This window comes from Argiope bruennichi, chromosome 1 (assembly GCF_947563725.1).
Source record: "Argiope bruennichi chromosome 1, qqArgBrue1.1, whole genome shotgun sequence".
In the NCBI taxonomy this organism is placed as follows: domain Eukaryota; kingdom Metazoa; phylum Arthropoda; class Arachnida; order Araneae; family Araneidae; genus Argiope; species Argiope bruennichi.
The window spans coordinates 76,482,432-76,505,606 of NC_079151.1; the positions used below are offsets into that span (position 1 = coordinate 76,482,432).

At 25.2% G+C, this 23,175-nt stretch overlaps 1 protein-coding gene across 1 annotated transcript in view; it reads left to right on the forward strand.

Annotated features, from left to right (window-relative positions):
• Positions 1-665: 665 nt before the first annotated feature.
• The window catches only part of LOC129977958 (E3 SUMO-protein ligase RanBP2-like), a 46,599-nt gene continuing 24,089 nt past the window's right edge, over positions 666-23,175 (forward strand). The window contains exons 1-20 of the mRNA XM_056090597.1: positions 666-915; positions 1,772-1,839; positions 4,785-4,898; positions 6,160-6,203; positions 6,287-6,333; positions 6,420-6,479; positions 6,987-7,055; positions 7,685-7,846; positions 9,760-9,926; positions 10,562-10,691; positions 12,191-12,362; positions 13,677-13,756; positions 14,528-14,672; positions 16,018-16,118; positions 16,203-16,462; positions 16,666-16,804; positions 18,153-18,467; positions 19,947-20,136; positions 21,435-21,610; positions 22,690-22,878. Coding sequence (XP_055946572.1) covers positions 832-915; positions 1,772-1,839; positions 4,785-4,898; positions 6,160-6,203; positions 6,287-6,333; positions 6,420-6,479; positions 6,987-7,055; positions 7,685-7,846; positions 9,760-9,926; positions 10,562-10,691; positions 12,191-12,362; positions 13,677-13,756; positions 14,528-14,672; positions 16,018-16,118; positions 16,203-16,462; positions 16,666-16,804; positions 18,153-18,467; positions 19,947-20,136; positions 21,435-21,610; positions 22,690-22,878 — 2,712 coding nt within the window. The 5' untranslated portion in view covers positions 666-831. The remainder of the gene's footprint in view (positions 916-1,771; positions 1,840-4,784; positions 4,899-6,159; positions 6,204-6,286; positions 6,334-6,419; positions 6,480-6,986; positions 7,056-7,684; positions 7,847-9,759; positions 9,927-10,561; positions 10,692-12,190; positions 12,363-13,676; positions 13,757-14,527; positions 14,673-16,017; positions 16,119-16,202; positions 16,463-16,665; positions 16,805-18,152; positions 18,468-19,946; positions 20,137-21,434; positions 21,611-22,689; positions 22,879-23,175) is intronic.

Below are 23,175 nucleotides of genomic sequence, written 5' to 3' on the forward strand. Positions count from 1 at the left end.
GCGTACCACTCAGTTACCATGACAACCAAGCTCATATTCTTCCCATGTAAATTATTTAATTTTTCCCCCCACTTACTAACAGATTAAAAAAAAATAATTTTAGAATATAATATTTTTATTGTTTTATAATCTAAATTTTCAATAATCTTTCTTTTCATGAAATCGTGTTTAATAAACTAGGCTTATGTGCTCTTGTGCATCTATTATTTTTTAAATCCAGTGATTTTAATCAACATTGCTGTAATTTACCCAACCTTTGGCAAAATATTAAAGAGATTGTATTCTGAGAAAACATTTAAAACTATTTGTCGAAAGCGTTTAAATTACTCCTCTAAACATAAAACACTTTTCTTCGTAAGTTATCCCCTTTTCGCACAGTAGCTATAACATCAAGATGGCTATTTCTGAAATTTTATCTCAAAAACCTATATTTAAAATAGATGCGTTTAGATAACAGATCTGCATTTTTTCCTTGTTAAATTGATTTCAAGTCGAATAAATTAAGAGAATTAGCAAAAAATAAATATGTATTATACTTTTGAATAAAAAAAGCAACTTACATGATTTCTGGTGGCAAACAATAAAACTATTTCATCCAATAATATTGCTTCTTACAACGTGATTTTAGTATACTCTTTCTCAGTTATCTATGTTTCTAGGATTTTCGTAACGATTTCTGTTGATTCAAAATTGCAATTGAAGGAGTGAATATAAATAACATGATTAAAACAAGTCAATTATTTACATTTTGATGCATGGTTGAAAAATTGTTGCTTTGTTAACTGAATTTTCGTCTCTTAAGTAGATTGAAGATTCGGTCCTATTAGAAAAATGATGAATTCTGGACTTCGTACGAAGAAAGATGTTGAGCGGCATGTCGCTGATGCATTGAGTAGACTTAACAGCGAAAATGAAGTAATGTTTACAGTTATAAAATTGATATGTTTATATCTTTATTGAAGCATATTTAGTGATTTGCAGCCTTTTTACCTGTTTAAGTATCCTGTAAATCGCGGCATAATTTTCTTTTGCGTCATAATTTGTTTCAATCTACGAAATGAATTTTCCATGATAATTAGTGAAACAGTTTTATTATTATAATTATTTATTTATTTTTAAATTTTAACGAGTCAAATTGTGTACTATATCTATCTAAAGTTATGAGAATGCATAGTGTAAAATATCCTTTTAATGTGCTCGTTCTTGTTAATCAAATGTTTGTTTTGGCACCTGATGAGTACGTTTTACATTTAATTTTTTTGCCACATATCAATTTATGTTTTGACTATTTGCATTTTCTTTATTAGTGTAGTAAGATTTTTTGTCAGATAAATTGTAATTTAAATAGAGCTTTATGAATAAAAGAACAGTTAAATCTCATCAAGTTGGTTTAACTTGAGTTGTTTATTTTTAATTGCATGTGAAAGTGTAAAATAATCTAATCTTATTTATTAAAGCTTATCTGGGAACATTAAGTACATTTATTGGTAAATAAGTAATAGTAATCTGGGTACATTAATTAATATGAATTATAAAACTTGTGCTTTATTAAAAAAGGGATTTAATATTTATTTTATACCATGGTCTGTCAAGATCGTGCCAACCAATTATAATAACCTTTTGCATTTGATCTGTTAACTGTGATATTGAAAGATTTAGTAACATTTTAAAATTTCCATGCATTTTCAATTTTTGTATTTTTTTTTTTTTTTTTTTTTTACCATAATCTTATTTTTTTTTATCTATTTTAAAAAAGAAATATTTTTTGTAGAAAAACCTTCGTGGGTACACATTTGCTCGATTATTCTTCCAAGTGAAAGATTATGAAGCTGCAAAAAAGTAGGTTTTATTTTTATTTACTTATATGACTAAAACATTGACTGTTCAGATTTATTTCTTTAAAATATTAATTTTTAATGTATTTGCTAGACTTTTTTAATATGAGCCTCTTTTATATTTCTGAAAAAAATGTTTGTTTGATAAAATATTTATTGTTTTCTAGTTGTTTTTTTTATATTTTTATGAGTATCTTGAAATTGTTAAATTCAAATTGAATTTTTTTTTGAAGTTAGTTATATCTTATTTTCTTAACCTGAGATTTGGGAATTTTCTTGGAATTGTATTACAGGCCTATTACAGATTTGCAAATCTAATGAACTTAATATTAAATGATGTATTATTTCATATTTGGCACTTATTGCTGTTGCAGCACTTCTTCGGATATAAGTTAAAATGTTTGTATAACTGTCATCTTTTAGAAATTTGTTACGATATTGATATATGCCCCTCCCCAATTAGAAATAATCTTAGTTTTTGATGGAATTTTTATTCTTTGTGTTTGTATTACCATAATTAATACATACCATTATTAATTCAGTTTGATAATTGTAAAATTTTGATTGTAATTTAAACTGTCTTACAATTTCTTAATGAATGAGTTTGATGTTTTTTAATACTAAAAATTAAGTATGAATAGTTTTAAAAGATAGTCATAATAAAGAAAACTATGCATTTATAAAGTGTGTATAATTTGGCAAGACATACATTTTGTATTTTTGTGTCATTTAATATATAGGTAGGTCCTTGTGAATTAACTACATGCCAATGATTAATTACTAAAAAAATTGCCGAAAATGTCATTTTAATTGCAAGCAATAATTAAGCATTACAGATGTCGTTTTATTCTTCTAACTGTATTTGCTAATGATATACAGTTGAGTTTAAACTTTGTTGGTAGCATGCAGTTCAATAAATAAGTGCAGTCAAAGTTTGCAGAATAAGCGCAGTTCATAATGAATGATTTGCTTAATGAATAAAATAAAATGTAAAGTTTATTATGTCAATGAATGATGTTTTGAAAAATGAATGATGAGAAGACATCAGAATTGGCTAGGATTTTCAGTCAGTTTTTATTTCGTATTTAAATATATGTTTCTGCATGGAAGACACCTTGGCCAAATAGTGTTGTCAAACTCAATGAGGGGTTTGAGCAAGTGTTGTGTGAAGCATTAATTAATGAGATTTTATTTCTGGTCACAATTTTGAGATGAAAGATGGATAACAATGAAAGCAGTGACCTGGGGGGAAACAACATAGCTAGAATTACTAAAGAGCCTTTGAAGCTGCATTTTGTACCACAGCAAAAAGGTGATGAGATTTGATTAGGAATATTGGAAATAATAACCTTAATAAAGAAGCAACTTTTCAGTAAAATGAAGCAGAGGCTAAAGGGGGGGGGGACTTTTGCATCACAGTTTAAAAATTATCACTATAATCAAGCAGTAAGACTGTGTCTCAGTTTCTCTAAATTTTGAAGTGTAGCTTGAAACTAATACTTTTAGACAACTTTCTTCTAATAAAAAAAAAAATGTATTATAAATAATAAATTGCATAACTATCAATTTGAAACATTTTTTAGAATAAAACACTTTGTTCTGTTTTACTTGGATTCTTATTGGGAAAAAATATATATATATATTTTGCCAAATGAAATTTTTGCATTGCAAGTAAGAATCGGGAACTATTTATTCTTGTTAAGCAAGACATGTATATAAAGAGAAATATAAAGAAATGTTTGAGTAATTACCTAAACCTATTTAGGGTGTGGCTCAATAAAAGGAATTGCATATATGAATATTTAAAAATAACATACATTTTAACACCAGAAAAGTAAATAAAAAGGCTATAGCTTTTATAATAAATTGCCCATCATGCATCAGAGTTGCAAGTCATATTAGGAACTGAAATCCTCAAAAACTATTAAAGATATGGCATTCCAAACACAAATTGTTTCCTTTGAACTTGTAGTCATTTGGAATAGTTACTGGAAAAATTTAACCAAAAAAATCCAATTACTCTTAATTAATCATGGTAATTGTGGATTTTAATGATATAAAGATTTTATAAAAATATTTCACTTCATGATATTGATGTTTACAAAAAGTAAATTGGTTAAAAATTGTTTTCTTTGGAATGAGAATAATTTATAATGTACTGAATTGAAAGTAAATGTTTAATACATAGCAACTAAATATAACAGTAGAAAAAGTAGATATTTCTGATATAATGGAAGCATAAAAAATTTCCTCAAGCTGTTAAAACAAGAAATAGTTACAAATAATTTAAGTACCTTTTTAAGGTCCGTTTGACAAACGTTCGTTACTTTTAGTAATTAATATTTTATTCCATATACTAAATTCATCTGTAATTCTGTTAAAATGCTCTTTTTTCTTGTTTAAATATTTTCATATTGTTTTTATAATTATGAAATATTTGCAATTTACTTTTATCATACTTGTAAGAAAGACATAGGAAATGAAATTAGAATCATATTCAACATCTTTGTTATTTTAATTACAAGTATTGATACTTTGTGTTTTTTACAATGCAGTTTGGCTAATAAAGTATTTTCTGAGGAAAGTCATAGATTTCAGTGTTTGTGAGTTAACTGCATACCAACAATTAATAGCTACAAAAAAAGTCACGATCGACATCTTACAATTACAACCAGCGAATAATTGCCAAAGATGTCATATTAGTTTGTTGATGTAATAATGTCATGTTGCTTCATAAATAATATGTGTTTATGCCTAAAATTTGTTGATGCCATTTTAAGCTAAAAGTTTGCTAATGGCATGTGGTTAATACACAAGTACTGCAATTTTACATTTAAGTCACAGTTTGAAGGATATAATCTAATTGTTAAGAAATTGGAATTTTTTATGTGAACCTTATTTTTACTATTAAATTATATATTCAAAATGAATTTTTCTTTCTTTTCATAGGCATTTATCTAGCTTCTTGAGTGTACGAGATAATCATGCTCCGGCTCATAGGTTGATGGCTCAAATTTTTGAAGCGACAAATAATCCTGAAAGTGCTTTGCAGTCTTACAAACGGTATGATTTTTATATTTTTAGTCTTTATTTGAGAAACTAAGTTGAATAACATATGTATTCTGGAAGGAGTAGAAATAAAAGCTTTGCAAGTAAGAAATTAAAGATATATGGGATTTTAGCAATAAGGTGTATATTTTGCAGGTCTTATTTATTATTGCATCTTTGTTGTCTTTGGCAAGCAGCTATTTTGGTAGAATTATTAAATATGAAATATTTCAATCAAGTGGCTCTGACTGGGAAATTCTGTCTAGATTTTTCATACAGAGAATGTACAGTGAAGTAGAGTTCTGGGATTTTTTATGAAAATGGATGGTGGTTGAAAGCAGATGATCGTTGATGATGCATCTAAATGTCAATAACTTTCATAAGAAACAAAAAAAATGCTGAAATGAAACTCAATAATTATACGTGGGGGTCTGATTTTTTAATTTTGCCAATTATTTTAAATGCATAGATTATGGGCGGACAGGAAATGGCTGTTTCAGTCTTTATTTTCTGTCATAATTGTCATTTGGTCTTACAATACTTATAACCTCAACATCCTACAAATATTTAATTATTATCAATAACTTTTATAATAAATAAAGTTTTAAAATTCTTAATTATCACTAATGAATATTTAATTATTGTGTGTTATTTTGGCAATAAATTAAAGAAGCATTGTTCCCTCCTCTTCAAAAATGTGTTACACCTTATTGGAAATTTGCTGCTGTTCAAGTGCATTTTCTTACCCTTTAAAGTATGTTTATTCTAAATTTCGTAGTTCTTAGTCCAATGGCCTATTGTGAATTAGTTTGTTTTTTAGGTAAAAGATGACAACAGCTATTGTCTGCTCAGCAATTTATTCTATTATGTACAACATAAAGTCGGGCATATATTTTTTCCTTTACTATTAATAGAAATTAAATTTTAATATTGTAAAGTAAAATTCATTCAAGTATGTTGAAAGTGGAGTAAATAATTTTTAAACAAAATTTTTGTTTTAAGTATTTGAATATTTCTGATTAAATTCTCTTTCTTTTTGTCATTTCAATTCAGTATTTATTTTTCTCTTGTACATTGAATTCTTATAAGCTATTATATTGTGTATAATATCAGTAATTTGAAAATTTTTTTAGTAAAACTAAATTTAAATAAATTTTGATCTATCATTTTTTTTTAGTGTTCTGAATGTATTTATGAAGCGAATGGTTTATCATATTTCTCCTATTATTTGTATTGCTGTGAATCATCATTTTAATTAAATGTATTTTTCTTACAGTTCTTTAGAAATTGACCCCCATCAGATTGATTTGGTTTTGAAAAGTAAGTTTAATGTCATTTTATTTAAATTTTGTGCTCTTTAATTTGTAAAAGCATTTATTCACAATCTTATTTATTTCTTATAGTTTGTGAATTATATTGTCAGCTTTCAGTAGATCATGAGACAGCTAGGGTAAGATTATTTTCTATTGTTACTGATGCATTTCAAAACTTATTTCATAGTGTTAAAAGCTAATTTTTTAAAAAATTTCTTTCTAGTATTGGGCTGACAGAGCAGATCAGCTATTTCCCCATAATGAAATTGTGTTCAAATTACGGGTATGCATTATATAATTTTGAGATTTTTTTTGTTAGCATAGATATGAAATATTTAAAGATTTATATTATATATAAAAGATATATACTGTAAGAAATTTATTTATTAATTGTTTTCTACCCTTATTTAAACTAAATTGGACTATTATTGGAATTTGTTTCAAAAAGATTTTTTTAACATCTCATTATAGTAGCAAAATAAATTAAATGCATTGAAGTAAATCTTTCCAAATTTCACTATTTATGTAAAGAAAGTATGATGACTAAGAGAATTTATATAAAATCACTTCTGTGGAGAGAATTGTGCAATTATGCTTTTTTAATTATTTTTAGTTTATATCTAATTTCTTTGACTAAAAATAATTAATGTATCCTATTAATGTATGTATGTATTATTTATTTCTGAAAATATAAAATAACAGCTATTGTATAAGTAACTAATGTTCATACTTGGGGGGGGGGACTTTTTTTTCTAGAGATGAATTTAATTTTTATTTTATACTTTCTTAGGAATGCATGGTATCTGCTGAAGGAGAACCTGATCATCAGGAGCTTGAAAATTTGATTGCAACTGAACTTGTAGGTATTTCAATGCTTTATAGGCAATGAATAAAATTCATACATTTGTTATTTTTTTAAATATTTTATTCCTCCATTGTTTACAATTATCAAGATTAAAAATCTAAAACATTTGCACTTTTTGTAAATATTAGCAAAAATGTCATTTAAGATAATTGATTGAAATTATAACTGCAGTTAATTTCAACAATTGTAAATTTTTTTTCTTTCTTTCTTTATTTATTTGTCTTGCTTATGAAAAGGACTGAATGCTGTTAGTGTTAAAGAATGCTTCTCTTAAAATATTGGTATTTATCATCTTATGTGAATAAATTGATCTCTATTAATATGGGAGAAGTTGTCACCTAAATATGATAAAACACTTTTTTTTTTTCTACAAATTAAGTTTTTTAACTGTTTATTTTGATTACTGTCAACTTTAACAATCTTTCTGTGAAACTAAGGGCTATATTTCATACTGATTGCTTTTGTTTTCATGATTTTGGTTGTTTAAAATAAAAGCAATAAAAATTATTTTGTCTACTTTTAATTGGAAAAACTAATAGAAAATTATTGTCATCTTTTTTATATTTATCAAGACTGACATAAAAAGGTTATATATGAACTTTTTTATTTTCATTTCTTAATAGGCCGCACAGCCAAAAAATGTTGGTCTCCGAATTAGACTTTTAAGATTGTATCTTGACACTGAAAGATTAAAGGAGGCTTATGAGCATGCAACTCTTATTGAAAGCAAGAGGCTTTTTCCTTACAGTGTTGAATGGTATTATTTGCTGGGAGACATATTTGAAGTAAATTTTCTCTATTCATAAATTTTTAATTTATTAATGATTACATCTGACATTACTTTTTATATAATTTGAAATTAAAAAGAATATTTGCTTCTTATTCAGTTGGAACATCTTTTTGATAGTTTATTTGAAATTTGATATATTTTTAATTTATTAACATTTTTGAAAAAGTTTGTAATTTATTAAGTGCAATATCTTTTATCTCACTATTGGTTCATTCTGTTAAATAAGATATTTTTAAGGTAATTGAATGAATATATGTTTCTAAAGGTTATCCTGATGGCATACAGTACAAATTTTTTCTCTTTGTTATATTGTTGATGGTGTTTTCAAATTTCATTGCTTAACCTGTGCTGCATCATAATGTGAAAACTATTTAGTAAATTCTTTAAAAACCTGTAATTATCTTTTCTTTCACATAATTTTCTTTTTTCCAACTTCTTTTTCTTTCATATGTAATATACAGAAGTCACTTGAAGAGTGGATACAACATAATGATCTTTACATACATTTTAATCTTCAATCCCTTATGTTTTAACATCTTATTGTTCTTAATTTATATGCTTAAAAGTGCTATGCCTTTGAATCTATTTTGCAAGAATAGCTTTGAATGGCTGCAAGAGATTGTTTGAAACATTCTGTAATTTCTAAACTTAGAAAAAAAAAGAAAAAAAAGGTAAAAAGAAGAAAAAAAATTATTCTATATATCTCAAAAGATGGCTTTCATTTCGTTTTTTAGTTGATAAATCTTCCCTAAGAAATGTTATTGTTTTATTATTTAGATAATGCAATGCCCTTTTCATAAATTAACAACTTGAATACATTCATTGCTTTGTAGTATCATAATGCTTTCATAGTGATCAACTTGTCTTTTAAGTTCTCTACTTCTTTTCCTATTTTAAAGCAACTTAAAATTGATCCTAATCTCCTATTTATTATTCTAATCAAATTCTATTCCTCTCCTTTCTTAATTTACTGTTGTCTCCGCTAAAATTTGAACTTTAATTTGAAATTAAAGTGATTTAAAAGTCGATTAAAGATTTGTAGAAATTGTTTAAAAATTGAAAAAATTTTCATCTTTGTTGTACTGGTGAAATTTAATTATAATTTATGTAACAAAATTTCAGATACTAAAAGCTTAATATGAGAAACCTACTTATCTTGGAAAAATAAATTTCATATTTTCATTATCAACAACTGAAGAAAAAATGTGAATAAAATAGAGTATAAACTGAAAACTTTGGGGAGACTCGTATTTTAATTGGCTGAAGCTTTTAAAACATTACAAGATGCACATTCCCTTCTTTCAAAGTATATCTATATCAAATTTGGCAATTTGAGGTGTGACAATCTGCCCTGTAGATAATAACACAAATATGCACACACACACACACATTCTTTCATTATTAGTAGAGATTAGACTGTAATTTTTGCACAAATTGAATTATTGTAATAAAGTATAAAAATTACTTTTTATAATATATTGAAATATTAATTATTCATTAATTTTGTTAGATTTTAGTTGTCATATGAAATAATTAATAATTTTATATGTTTAATTTTCCTAATATTTAAATGGTTAGGTATGTAAGTAAGGAAATTCATAACTAATTTTCAAGAATTTTTATTCTTTATTCCTTTTTTTATAATGCATATTAAAACATAAAACACACAGCTAATAAAATGGCAAATTAAACTAAAATAATTCATTAACATGTTAATTAAATTAAAAATGTGAAACTAAATGGATCAGTCATGAAAAAAGGGACCTCATAATGTGCATTACCTAGAGCTGCAAAATATCTAAATTTGCTTTTAATAATTTTGTATTGATATGTTTCAAATTTTTTATTTTGCTTGTTAGTACTCATTTTAATACTGCATTTATTGAAATCCCAATTTGTTTGGAATAGGCATATCAAGAAGAATATGGGCAAAACCTTGACTCCCAATTTTACATAAATTATCTAACAGCTTTAGATCGACTTGTATTATTAACATTAGCTGAACCTCATTCTTTTTCTTGTGAGAATGGAAAGAAACAGTATAGTGTGAATGATGCAGCTGCTGTCTTATTAACGTAAGCATGTATTTTGTTATGATTTGATTTGCATTTTCAAAATTTATTGACTTGCATATTACTATTCTTTTTTACTTTTCATTTCTAATCAGATGTTTGGTACCATAATTAATTTTTTTTAATGTATATTTTTCCATGTATAGGTTGAGAATTTTTTGAACTTTTCTAATGTTTTTTATATATGTATCTGCTAATCTTGCAAAAAACTTAGATAATTACATTAGATGGTCACAAGTGATAGATAATTAAATATTGACAAATGTAGCACTTTTTATTTCTATAGCGGAAAGGAAAAATAAATTTTAAGTGAAATGACTTATTAATTTTGTGAAGAAAAAGTATTTTTGAAGTATGGAGAAATCCATTAAAAAAATTCAAATGTTAAAATAGTTGAAAAGAAATATATGCAATTCTTATCCAAAAGGTAGATTTTACATTTACTTTATGCTGATATGTTAATAAAATATCAGCTTTTTTAGTTAAACCAGCTTTATGCTAGTTTTTAATACTATTCTATTTTCTATTATTTAATTGTAAAGGAATGTTCTGTACTTTTGGTTTTTGGTAATAATAGTGCATCTGCTGTTTATTGTTTTATTTAGATATATATAAATTCTCATTTTGTATCATTACAGATTTGACCAACTTCTGAAAAAAGCATCAGAAAAAGATATTAAAGAAGGTTCCTGGATGTATTTTATGCATTATATGAAGGGACAACTATATTTTTACATGGCTTCTCTTTTGTTAAAGCGTGCTAAGATGGTATGTATCCTTTGCATTTCCGTTTATCAAAATATTAAAAATGTAGGATAAAATGAATTTTTCTCATTTAGAGATTTTCATACAAAGTACAAATTTACAATTAGGGCATTTATATACAAAAAGGACATTTGCTAATAAAGAGGAAAAAAGAGCTTAAATAGAATCGTATTAATTTATAATATGCCAATGGGTATTCCAACATTATTTATATCTGAATGAAAATTAATCTGACCTACAATTATATTACCGATTCAAACTTTTTTAGAAATTTATTATTATTAGAAATTCTTGTTATTATAATGAGTACAATCACTCATTTTACTGAATTTTGTTAGATTTCTATCAAAGATTAACATTGGAATAATTTTTAATGTATTTTAATAGATAAATTCTTTATTTAAATTTAATAGGTAACTTGCATATCATAATTGTTAGGAGATTTTAAAGCAGAGAACCATCACTCTTTGTTTTTCTATAGATTACTGATTCTCAATAAAAAATATTTATAGAAAATGAGCCAAAATATGTTAACTTATTTATTTTACATTTGTTTGTCAAATCATTTTATTTGCTCAGATAATAGAACAAGTTAAAAAAAAAATTCCTATTTGTTGATTAGAATAAAAAATTTTTCCTCATAATGAACTAAGTAATTAAATAATTAAATACTGAGTTTTTCTATTACAATCAAGATTGCAATCATTTTTATTCCAGATGTTTAAATCTCTTGTGTAAAGATATTTGAAAGTGATTGGTTCTTTTTTCTTAATTTTAAGGTTAATTTCCACTGAGTTTTTTAAAAGAGAAATATTCTATTCAACCTATTTTGCATCTCTTGTAGCCAACTCCATATTTTTACTAGTGATTTAATGTCCCTTATTTAGTATAGTTGTGTGTTAGATAGATGAAGTAAAAAAAAAAAAAAAAAAAAAACCAGATTTCTTGAATTTTTTTTTTTTTTTTTTACCTTGTAATAATTTTTACAAAACCTTTTAATGGTCTTTATGACTAAATGCAGTTATTCCTCAGAGTTTCAGATGTACCAGCCATTTAATTTTTAACCTTACCCTGCTCTTCATGGATGGCCTACCTATTATTTTTTAATTCTGCGCCATTTCTCTTTAATTGTCAGGTCATACTCAGCCTGACGCATAATGTAATGATAATTGGGGCTGTATTTAATTCACTCTCTTGGTGTAATGGTGAAGAATTTTTAATTACAACTCAAATTCTTATTCAGAATTTTTTTATTTATAAAAATTAAAATTGGATGAATGTTTTAATTGAAGTTTGATTAAAAAATGAATCAAGTCATATATGTGTACCTTATATTTATTTTTTAATCATATTTAATACAGAATAAAATATAAAATAAAAATGTTATCATGCTATTAGTATCATTTGTAATTAATATATGATTTTGGATGAATAAGAATGCTGAACTTGCTTTTAAAATATAATTTATGAAAATACATTATTTCAAATTTTTGCTCTTTTAGGATCAGGGAAATAAGAAGGAAGCATTCAAATTCAGTGCTGGCTTAGCTGTTGTCTGTTATACTTTCAAGCCTGTAAATTTGCTTCAAGAAATGTGGTTTTCCAATTTAGAAGATAATCAGAAAGCCTTCACAAATTTCTTTCAGCAAGGTTCTTTGAGAACAAGCTTCATTGGTAATAACTTATTTTAATATTAATTTATTTATAACTATCTTTAGATGTTGTCTTTCTTATTCTTATTAGACATTTTTCTTTCTTATCTTTTTTTCATAAATATCTTAAGACATTCATAAATTCATTTGTAAATGCCTTTTTAAATGTTAGAGTTCCATGTCTTTGTCTTCTCCCATCAATGATTTTTCTAACATTTATTTTGTGGTTATTACCTTTTTTTAAATCCATATTTAACTACCAGGTACTTTTGTTTTCTGAAGTTAAAACATTTCCTTGAATTTTCTTAAATGAAATATTTGTTTTCCCTCTTTAAAGCCATATCTTTTGCTATATTTCAATAGTATTGCTTAAAAATATTTTTAAGACTTCAAAAATTTGTTTGCATGGAATTTTCAATATATATATATATATATATAGTAAACACTCTCTAAATATATATATATATATTTAGAGAGTGTTTACTATTTACCCATTGATTTATATGGTTACTAATAATGGAATTTTGTCTTATCCCCTTAGAATTAATAATTTCTTGAGAAATGAATAAAGGGCATATTGTGTAATTACTATTTCTGTGTTGGTTGTTTCTAATAATAATAATAATGATAAAATAAAGAATTAATTTGTGTGCCCCCATTCTTTTCATATAATTATTGTTATCCTCCAATTTTCATCTAATAAACCTATAAGCAAAATTTGGGAATTTACTTCAGATACAGGGTTTTCAATATATTCTATAGAGTCTTATTGATATAAGTAGACTAGAAAGATAATAAATGTTATTTTAAAAATCTATTAATACATAAAAAATAGAGCTAAACTGGCATTAAAAAAAAAAGAAAGAAAAAGATAGTATTTAGGACTTAACAAAAGATTTAGCTGAAAATCGTGAGTTATCAGCACGGCTATGCCAGTCATTGTTTTCTAGCAATACTTCCATACACTGTATTACCTATTCTGAAATATTAAATATTCATTGTTTCTTCCAATATTCTGTTGACTCATTATTACTGCATGAAAATGGAAGCCAAAATTTCACCTCATTCAAAGTTGAATATGAACAGATTTTAAATATATTTTCTTTCCTTTCCTTATCATGCAATCAATATTATTAATCTTACAGAAAAGATTCATATGAATTCATTCTAGCATTCTAAGTTGTAGTTCCATCATATTTTGTGATTGAGTATATATGATAAGGAAAGAAAAGGAAATATACACAATATAAAGTGTTTGATCTGATGTGCAGTACTTTTTGTTTTCATGTTTTTAATAGCCACCTGTTTCTGATAATAATTCATATCATTTTTACAGGTCATGTTATAATAGACATGTGTAAAGAAGATAAAAGCAAATGGCTCCAGAAATTAAAATTAGAAGTTTGTATATCTCAGGTAATATATAATTCTGTATTACTTTAATAATTTTTTAATTTAAAGATTAAAGTTTCATGCAATTTTTATTCACTTTCCATTCTTAATCCATGAAGATGAATAGTTTAAAAACATCCTGCATCATATTTTATTTGAAAAGTTTTAATAAAACTTTGATATTTCATTATTCAGTTTATTAAGATTATATTTTATATTAAATATATAGAATCTGTTAAACTGCTATAAGTCTTGTAAACTGAAATTATAGTGTAACTGTTATTATTGCTATTAATTTTATTTGCTTTTTCTTCCCTTATATATTAAAAAAAATTTCTTGTCTATGATTTTTATATGAATTTCAGAAAAGTTGATTGTTTTTTTTTTTACTCACTTTTTGCTGACCAAAAATTGTTTTTTGAAGAACGAAAAATGGGAAGTGTTGAAATTCTTTTTTATGTAATCTAAAATATTTTATTCCTTTTGAATTAAATTCAATTTGGGTATTTGGTAGTAGTAAATCTTTAACCTTTAGGTATATTAATAATCACGAAATTCCAAACTTTTGTAAGAACTTGTTTGAAAAAGAAATTTTAATTTAAAACTAAATTTTTTCAAAATGAAATTGATTAAAATGACAAGTTATCTAGAGGTTTTTTTTTTTTTTTTTTTTTTTTCACATTAGTGTATATCTTACTTCTATGTCTTAGAAGCTTCAGTTAACTGAAAGATACATGATTATTGAAAGTGTATCTGATATTTGTTTTTTAATTGTATTTAAATTTCTAATTTCAGATCAAAGAAAGAATATATAATAGAGTTTTCAGCTCTGTAGTTCAAAAAGATAAATTACTATCTTCATATTTTATATCTGATTCAACTTTTGAAAACTGTAGTTTAGAATTCCCATCTGAACTGGCTTTACAAGAATATGATAAAGGTGATTTCCTACTCTTATTGAAACATTTTTCTATCTAAGTTTTAGCATTATAAATCTTTGATTGCATAATAGATGGTTATTTTGATTATTTGCAGTATAAAAACTTTTTGTATTTTCATAAATCGTATTATTGAGATGAATAAAAATTTTCCTTGTAACAATTTTAAATAGCTGTTATTAGTTTTCATTTTGCACTATCTTGCTTATAGTAAACATTTAAATAATCTAATATTTATATTGTATTAAAATATTTAATGTATGGTTTGATGAAATATTATGTAGTTGATATTTTTGACCCCTTCTTTTTAAAACTAGATTTGCAAATAATGAAAAAATACTGTCTGTCATTATATATCTATTTGCTTCAACAGTTTAAGTATTTTTACAATTATCTCATATTGGCATAGTTTCTATATATAGAGCATTTCGGAAGAAATTTTAAAACTAACAATTTACAAATATGTGAAACTTCAAAGATTCTGTTTTTCAAAAAAAATTTAAATAATTAAAACTGGACTGGATATAGTTTTAAGTACAGGACTAGAATTTATTGGTTGCTTGGTTAATAATTAGAACTATTAAATGATTCTAAATGCTGAAACTCTGTTGAATAGGAAAGATAGTTAGTGGAATAATTGTTTACAAATATTCAATGAATATATTTACAAGTATTCAATATGAACTAAACTTTTTCACAATAAAAAAAATGCTATTTCTGTTTCTCATATTTTCTCTTGCCATCACAACTATGCTTAAAGTTGTGAAAAATACCATTTCTCATTTGATTGCTATATTTCTGAATGGGGGATTGTATATTTGAAATTTGGAAGCTGATATTTTGTATCACGTACCATCAGCTACAGACCATTGTAATAAAATTGTAAATTATTCAACCATTAAAGTGTCCTTTCATGTCAAATAAATAGACAAATACTAAATGTTTTTTATTTCTTCCGTGGAAATTACATCTTTCTATTTACATTTATTTGAAAATTGTTTTTAAAAGTTATATCAAATTTTTGTAATTCTGTTAGAAACAATCTACTATGAATTGAAGAATTGAATTTTTTTTTTTCTTTAAGCTTTATGTTTTTTGTTTTTATTCAAGTAAAAATTTTAAAGTCATATGAAATCTATGTTCAGGACATGAAGATTTCTAAAGTTACATTAATTTATAAAAAAGATTTCTGAGATAAAGAAAAACATTTTATAAAACAGTTCCAAAAATATTTTAGGAAATTTTAAAATTTTGTTTCTTTATCAAATTTTTATTTTTGTGTATAATAGCTTATTGTTCAAAGTAAATCATTGTGTTAAATTTATTAATTACCTGATGTATTTATAGCGGCTTATAAGCTTTGTCCAGACTCTCTTCATCATTTAGTGTGGCTTGAAATGCAAAGGCATTCTTCAAATAGCTCAGAACTTATTGACAATCTCATGGAGGTAACTATTTAATAATTGTTTTCTCTGTGGTAGTCCAAGTGTTTGTTAATATTTTTTGATGCCATCTTTTCCGTACAATTTTAGGTTTTTAAAGGTCTTCAATATAGTAACAAAAATCTGTCTAAAGGAAGTTGCGAATCTCTTTGTGTTCTGGATCTTGAAGCCTATCTTTATGCTACTGTTTATCAAGCCCAATGTATGATTGAAAAAAAGAAAGGTTATCTTAGTCCAAAGAATCAAGATTCACAATTGTCTTATCCTCCAGATATAGCTGATGCTATGTGTTCTAAACAGCAAGCATCCTGGTGGAAAGCTGCTTATGGTCTTCATAGTTGTACTATTAAGTTAGTCAATTTTTTATATAAGTTAATTTTATTTGTTAAAAATTAATACACACGTTTATTTTTTTATTCCTATCTGATGTACAACTTTAATGATTGTCAAGCTGAATTTTTGAATCATTTTATTAGGCAACTTAAATGTCGGAATTCAAAAGTAAAAATTAAAAGTATTTGAGTTTAAAATTATTTCCTCTCTTCTAATTTAGAGAGAAACTTGGTGAACATAGAAGAATATTACAGCATGGCTTAGAAGTAATTAGAGGGATTGGTAATCATGGAATGGAAGTACAACTAGTTGCATATTTAGCACAAAAATTTGCAAACAAAGCTGATTCTTTAATGAAGGTAAGTGATCATGAAAATTACCTTATAGTCTATGTACATTTAAATTATATTTTTGTTTATAAACTTTTTGTATACATTAGAAAAAACTTTTTTAATGTGTACAAAACTTTTTGTGTGTGCTATTTTGGAATAGTAAAAATATTTGCATATTACTACATAATTAAAAGAATAATATCATAAGTTTTAATAGCTTTTTTTAGATATGTGCATATTTATTGATGATATTTAAGATTATTATATTGAAATTCTACCAAAGACAGATTTTCAGTTATTGGACATAAGTAAAAATGTTAATAGGGAAAGAAAAAGAGTAAGTGCTTTTTATATGAACTACACTGCATCATATACTACATATGTATTAAGAAAGGCCTAAGCCTTGGTTTATATTTCTTTTAGTTATTATTTTTTAAAGGATTTTTACCAAAATCCTTAAAAAACTCGGATTTTTTTTTTTTTTTTTGCTGCACTTTGAATCCTGAGAAAATGCTTCATTTTCAATTGTGCTCTTAAAAAGTTCTTGAAAAATAGACGAAATATAGATCTGTTGTTATCAACAGTAGTATTTTGGAGAAAAGAGAAGGCCAATTTGTGACTTAGTTTTGCCTTGAGAATTCTACAAATTGAAAAATGATGTTGATATGGTACTGCTGTCATCCACTAGTCTTTTCTCTATATATAACTTGAAGAAGGAAGGTGGAGGGGGTAGCAATGTTACCATCATAACTACCAAGGAATCATCAATAGATCTAGCAGCTGAAAGTAATACCTTTATGCTATTCACAAAGTCTTCATAATGTTTAGATACAAAACTGATAGAGATTTTAAAGTTTGAGGTGTAGAATTACTATTTGTAATATTTGTAAGGAGATTTCAAACTTGTTACATGAAATCTCCCTGATTGTTAGAGTGTCAAAAAAATTCTCCTACAAGCCAACAATATTTTATATATTACAGATGCTTTATTTAAATGTTTGGTTTTAATATGTATGGTCTGAAGTTTGATGAAGCTTGCTTTAACCAATCTGTAAATTGAATAAATGGACTTACACATTGCTTTTGGAATGGAAAAACAAGGTCGTTTTCAAGTTTCCATATTTTTATGGACAAATTACATTTGAAAAAAGCTTTTTCTCTCAGATGGGGAAATGAATAAATATATCCTGTGCATTAATTTTATTATTTACTTCATTACAGAATTTAATTATTTCTTACCTTATTTAACATTTATATATTGATTTTCAAAATTGCATTTGATTTAATAATATACGGAGGAAAATTAAATTTGGTCTATTTTATTTCTTTATGAAGGAATTATTCCTTGTTGTTATATATTTGTAATGTCTTTTAGGAAACAGAGCTTAACAAAGAAAAATACAAAATAAAACCTGATAATATCAAAGCTCTGCAGCAACGAGCAATCCATTATTGGAATATTGCTTTGGGTATGCTGGAGAAAATGTCATCTGGACAGACTCTTAAAATTCCCAAGGAACAAGTATTTTCTGGCATGAACAAATGCTTATCTAAGGATGAAATAAAAAATTTGCAAGAAGACGGACAACTTTATATTGCAGTTTGTTATATGGACTCGGATAAACTTGATGATGCAGCTGAGATACTATCCAAACTTTCAAATCCTTATGGATCTTATTATTTGGCATTAGTAAGTATACATAATTGTTTCTAAAATCAAATTTTTTTCTATTTATCAAAAAATAATTTTAATAAGATTTTAAATTATCTCATTATATAAATCAAATTGATTTAAATTTGGGATGGATTTATTGATGTAAATTCTAACTACATTCATTCTGGTCAAATTGTAAATTTCTTTAGAGAATATGATTCTTAGGGCTGAACAAGGCTTAACATATATGTTGTTGCCTTAGGCTTTAGAAAGCTATTATATAAAAAAAATGTAAAAAGTTTTTTTTATTAAAAGATAAACTTCAAGCAAAAATTTTATATATCTATGCCAATTTAACGATGTCAATGGCAAGAGTTATATTTTCCTTATATTAACTTTGTTACAGTTTTAATTCTTATCAATGAATATACTATATTCAAACTTTGTCAGATTCCTTCTATAGTTTACAAATAAGATCATTAAATTATGTGAATACATATATTACATGAATAAAGAAAAATTAACAGCTTGTGTTTTTTTATATTGATTGTATTAATTATATGTATTTTTTTTTTCTATTGATATTATTGGCAAATAAATATCCCATGACTTGTAAATTGAAATAATTTTTGATATTGCTTGTTTGGAGCATTTCTATAAATCTATGTGAAATCAATCATGAAAATAAGGCTTGTGCATGTTTTTGCATTGTTTATAAGGTCTTGAAAAAATTACCCATTAATGATATGTTTATTCACTATTGTTTTGTTGAACCATTGGATTATATTGAATCCTAATAATTGCTTCTAAAATCTTTAATTTTAATGTGAATCGTACTTTTTTTACTTGCAAACAATATTTTACTAGCTGAAATTCATAGTATTGCTTTAAATTGAAAGTACGGTCATATTTAATGTTTTTAATATATAAAATAAAAACTTTACTTTGAACTTGATAAAATAATTCTTTGGCTACTATGTTGCTTTTTGTTAGCCAGTTTGTTATACTATAACTAATACTTGTTTTAAATTGTCATTATATTTTTTTGCATAGTATTGTAATAATAATTATAGTTCCTTCTGATTTCTTTTTTCATCCTTTGTATTTTATAATGATGATTGCTTATTGTTTTAGAGCATGACTAGGGGAAAAAAGCTGATAAGTTTCTGCATTTTTTCCCCCAAAAATTAGTTTGAATTATAATTAGTAGATATTATAATTTTAAGTAATCTTAAATACTGTTAAAATTTTTTTTAACAAATTGCCCAAATGAAATGAAACATTGTATAATACAGTTATAAGCTATATGACAGAAATTTTGCTTCATTTTTTTTATTTACTAAAATATTTTAATTTTGAAAATAAAAAACAGCACATTTGACATAAAAATTGATTCCAGAATGTGTTAAGCCAATTTCATATTTCTGTTTGCCATTTTGGAACTGCTTTTGTTTGTATATAAATAGCCAGATTGTTTATATTTAATTATTGAAATTACAATGAATTCATTTTTAGATTTTACAAAAAATGGCTGCACAAGAAGAGAAATTTTCAAGTACAAAAGCTGTTCTGTTGACAAAGGCAAAAAATTCCATTCATGATACCATGGACCGTATCAAAGATGATAAAAGCCACCCATTGAATAAAGAAATATATCTTGTTTTAGAAGATATTGAGAATGAGCTTGCTAATGAATTATCCATAAGTAAGTAAAAATATATATTATACAAAACATTAAAATCCTATTATAACAAATGCAATTAATATATATATATATATATATATTTCCTTTTGCTAATGCTCTTTGGCTATTGTGTAATTGTAATTGTTATATTGGTAATGTAAATATTGCTCATTTTAATGATCTTTATATAAGAGCCTTAAAAGTGCTTATTTTTCTCTCTAAAGGAAAAAAATAAAGTAAAATTTCACCACATTACAGAATCATGCCAGATCAACCTGATTATATAACAGCATTTTCTTTGTGGTATCTGACCTTTCATCTCTGAAAGAGTTTTGATAAATCTTTATGTCCCTCAAAAAGCTTTTTTTTTTCTGGGAAAGCTTAAGGAAATATTGATAATGAGGAGAAAATATGTTGCTTTCATTTATTTGTCTTTTCTTTTACCTCCTCTTGCTATTTTATATGGGGGGGGAAATGGTTTGCTTTTAGGATAATTTTATTTATCCATGTAAAATCGCACGATGAATTCATTCTTAACCATGACTTTAACAAGTTGTTTGCATTTCTACTACACTCATAATTTTTGTGTATGTGTGTGCATTTGCTAGTTATATTTCATTATCATTTAGCAAATCGTCAATTGTAATTTATATAGAAATTTATGTGTGAGGAATTTTTGCACATTTAAAGTGTTAGAACTTTTTAACGTAAATGTGTATTTAATTCACTGTAGACTTTCAAAAGTGTATATACTGAATGATTCAAAGCTTCTAAAAATAAAAATAAATGAAAATGTTTGTTGTACTCCAAAGTTACTTGTTACTCTCACTCAAGTGTTAAAAATAAATTGATGCTATTTCTTTTTTACCAGATAATTAATTAATAAAATTTAGAAATTGTATAGTTTAAAATTGACTTGAATGATTTTTTTTTCTGTAACAAGAGAGAAGAGAAATTACATTAATTTGTCATTCTGAAAACAATTATTTCAAGAAATTCTTAGGAATGATTTGTGCAAGGAAAAAAAATCCAACTTCTGCTTATTTCAAAAAGAAAAATAATATAAAACAACATGTGTTTATGAATTACCATGTGTATTAAATAAAATAGATGCAACAATTTTTAACTGATCTGCATTTCTCTAAGATTGAATTATGTAATATCATTGATTAGAATGGTAAAGCAAGCAGTTAATGCACATTCATAATATGGACTGATATTTCTGTCATCTATAAAGTTCATGAAATATTTTTAATTGTATTTTTATGCTGTATTGAAATCAGAACTTAAATTTTGCTATTAATCATTGATTGTTGCAGATAATTCTCAACATGTGGATGAAGATGAAACTGATAGCTATGATACTTCTCCAGTATATAATAGCTCTATGTACATGACACCTAATAGCCATAAATCTGCTATGCATAGTACGCCTCGACCTCAGTTTGTAATTCCTAAGTCAAGAACAGAACGGAACATTGATATCTCTCATAAGGTATGTTGCTTTTGTTGATGTATCCATCTTCTGAGGCATTTCTTTTATTAATGAAGTTGATATTACAGTATTTCAGAAAGTAATTTAACCTATTACTCATAAACTTTACTAGATAATATTAGTTAGTATATTTAAGTAGTATATTTAATGAATATCATTTTTTCCCCTTCTGTTTCTGCTTTTGAATCAATCAATTTTTAAAAATTCAATTTAATTCTTCATCAGTTTTAACTGATAAAATATGAGTATTTTTGTGATCAGCTCAGCTGTTTTAGTTTAGCACTATTTAGTTTCAGCATCTTTCTTTTTTTTAAAAAATAATTGCAAAAATTTTAATTTGGTACTTTTTAACTAAGTATAAGTGAATAATCCTTCTGTTAGTGTAATGAAATAGTTATATGATCAATTAATGTATTGTTGAAATGATGTAGTTTCCTGTCTTAAAAAATGTCGTATGTAAATTGATATTTTTAAAAATAAATTTATTCTGTTAGTGTTGTACATTCTTGACCTTGCTATAATTTGAAATTGTGAAATAAAAATTAAAAGCACATTCAAAATATTGGTATCTTACTTTCTTCATGTAAGCAATTATATTAATCTGTTGATTACAGGGGGAAAAAAAGGAATTTGTAATTGAATTTAATTGCTTGATACAATACGTCTTGTAAATAGATGTTGATACTTAATGATACTGGAGAAAGTTGCATTTAAAATTTACAACGGAAATGCAGTTTTACATTTCTAGACGTACTAATATATATATATATATATATATTGTGCTCTCATTTAAATTTCTAACTCATCCAAATTTCCCAAAATTCTTTATTATGGGTATTGAATCAATTATTTTATTTTTTGATGATAAATGTAAAAATAAAGATAAAAATTGTTAGATAGTTTTTATTTTACAGCTATATTTTATTTTTAATCATCTAAAGATGCAGCTAATCTAGTGGTTAACATTTAAATCGGATTTCTAAGAAACATTAATTATCACATTTCATATCTAAATATGTATTGTCTCTTTGTGCATTAATTTATTTTGGCAAACCTTATTTCTCCTATTCTCTTTGTAGCATTTTGAACCAAGTCCAGAAAGATTGGATGCCCAAATAAGAGCACTTGCTTTAAATCAGGACACTGTTGTAAAAACAGTTTTAGAGCAACAGAAAACAATTTTAGAGCAGCAGAAATCATTTTTGGACACTAATAGAACAATAGCAGATACACTAAAACAAAATACTGAAGTTTTAGAGCAATTAAAGGTTTGTACATAATCCATATTATTTCTATTTTAGGTGTTTAATTCTCTATTTCAAAAAATGCAAGTATTGTGATAATTTGTAATGAATTCTTAAACTAAAAATTTTCTTTTGTAATTTGCATTATGCAATTAAAATTAATGATTTTATTTTTTCAATTTTATTATTATCCTTAGAATTATATTTTTTTGTGTTCAATTCTTGTTTTTGATTGGAATATATTTACAAACACCTGTCTAAGCTATTTGGTCTTTTCCTTTATAAGTACAAAGAAATGTGCATTTATACTACATTTATATA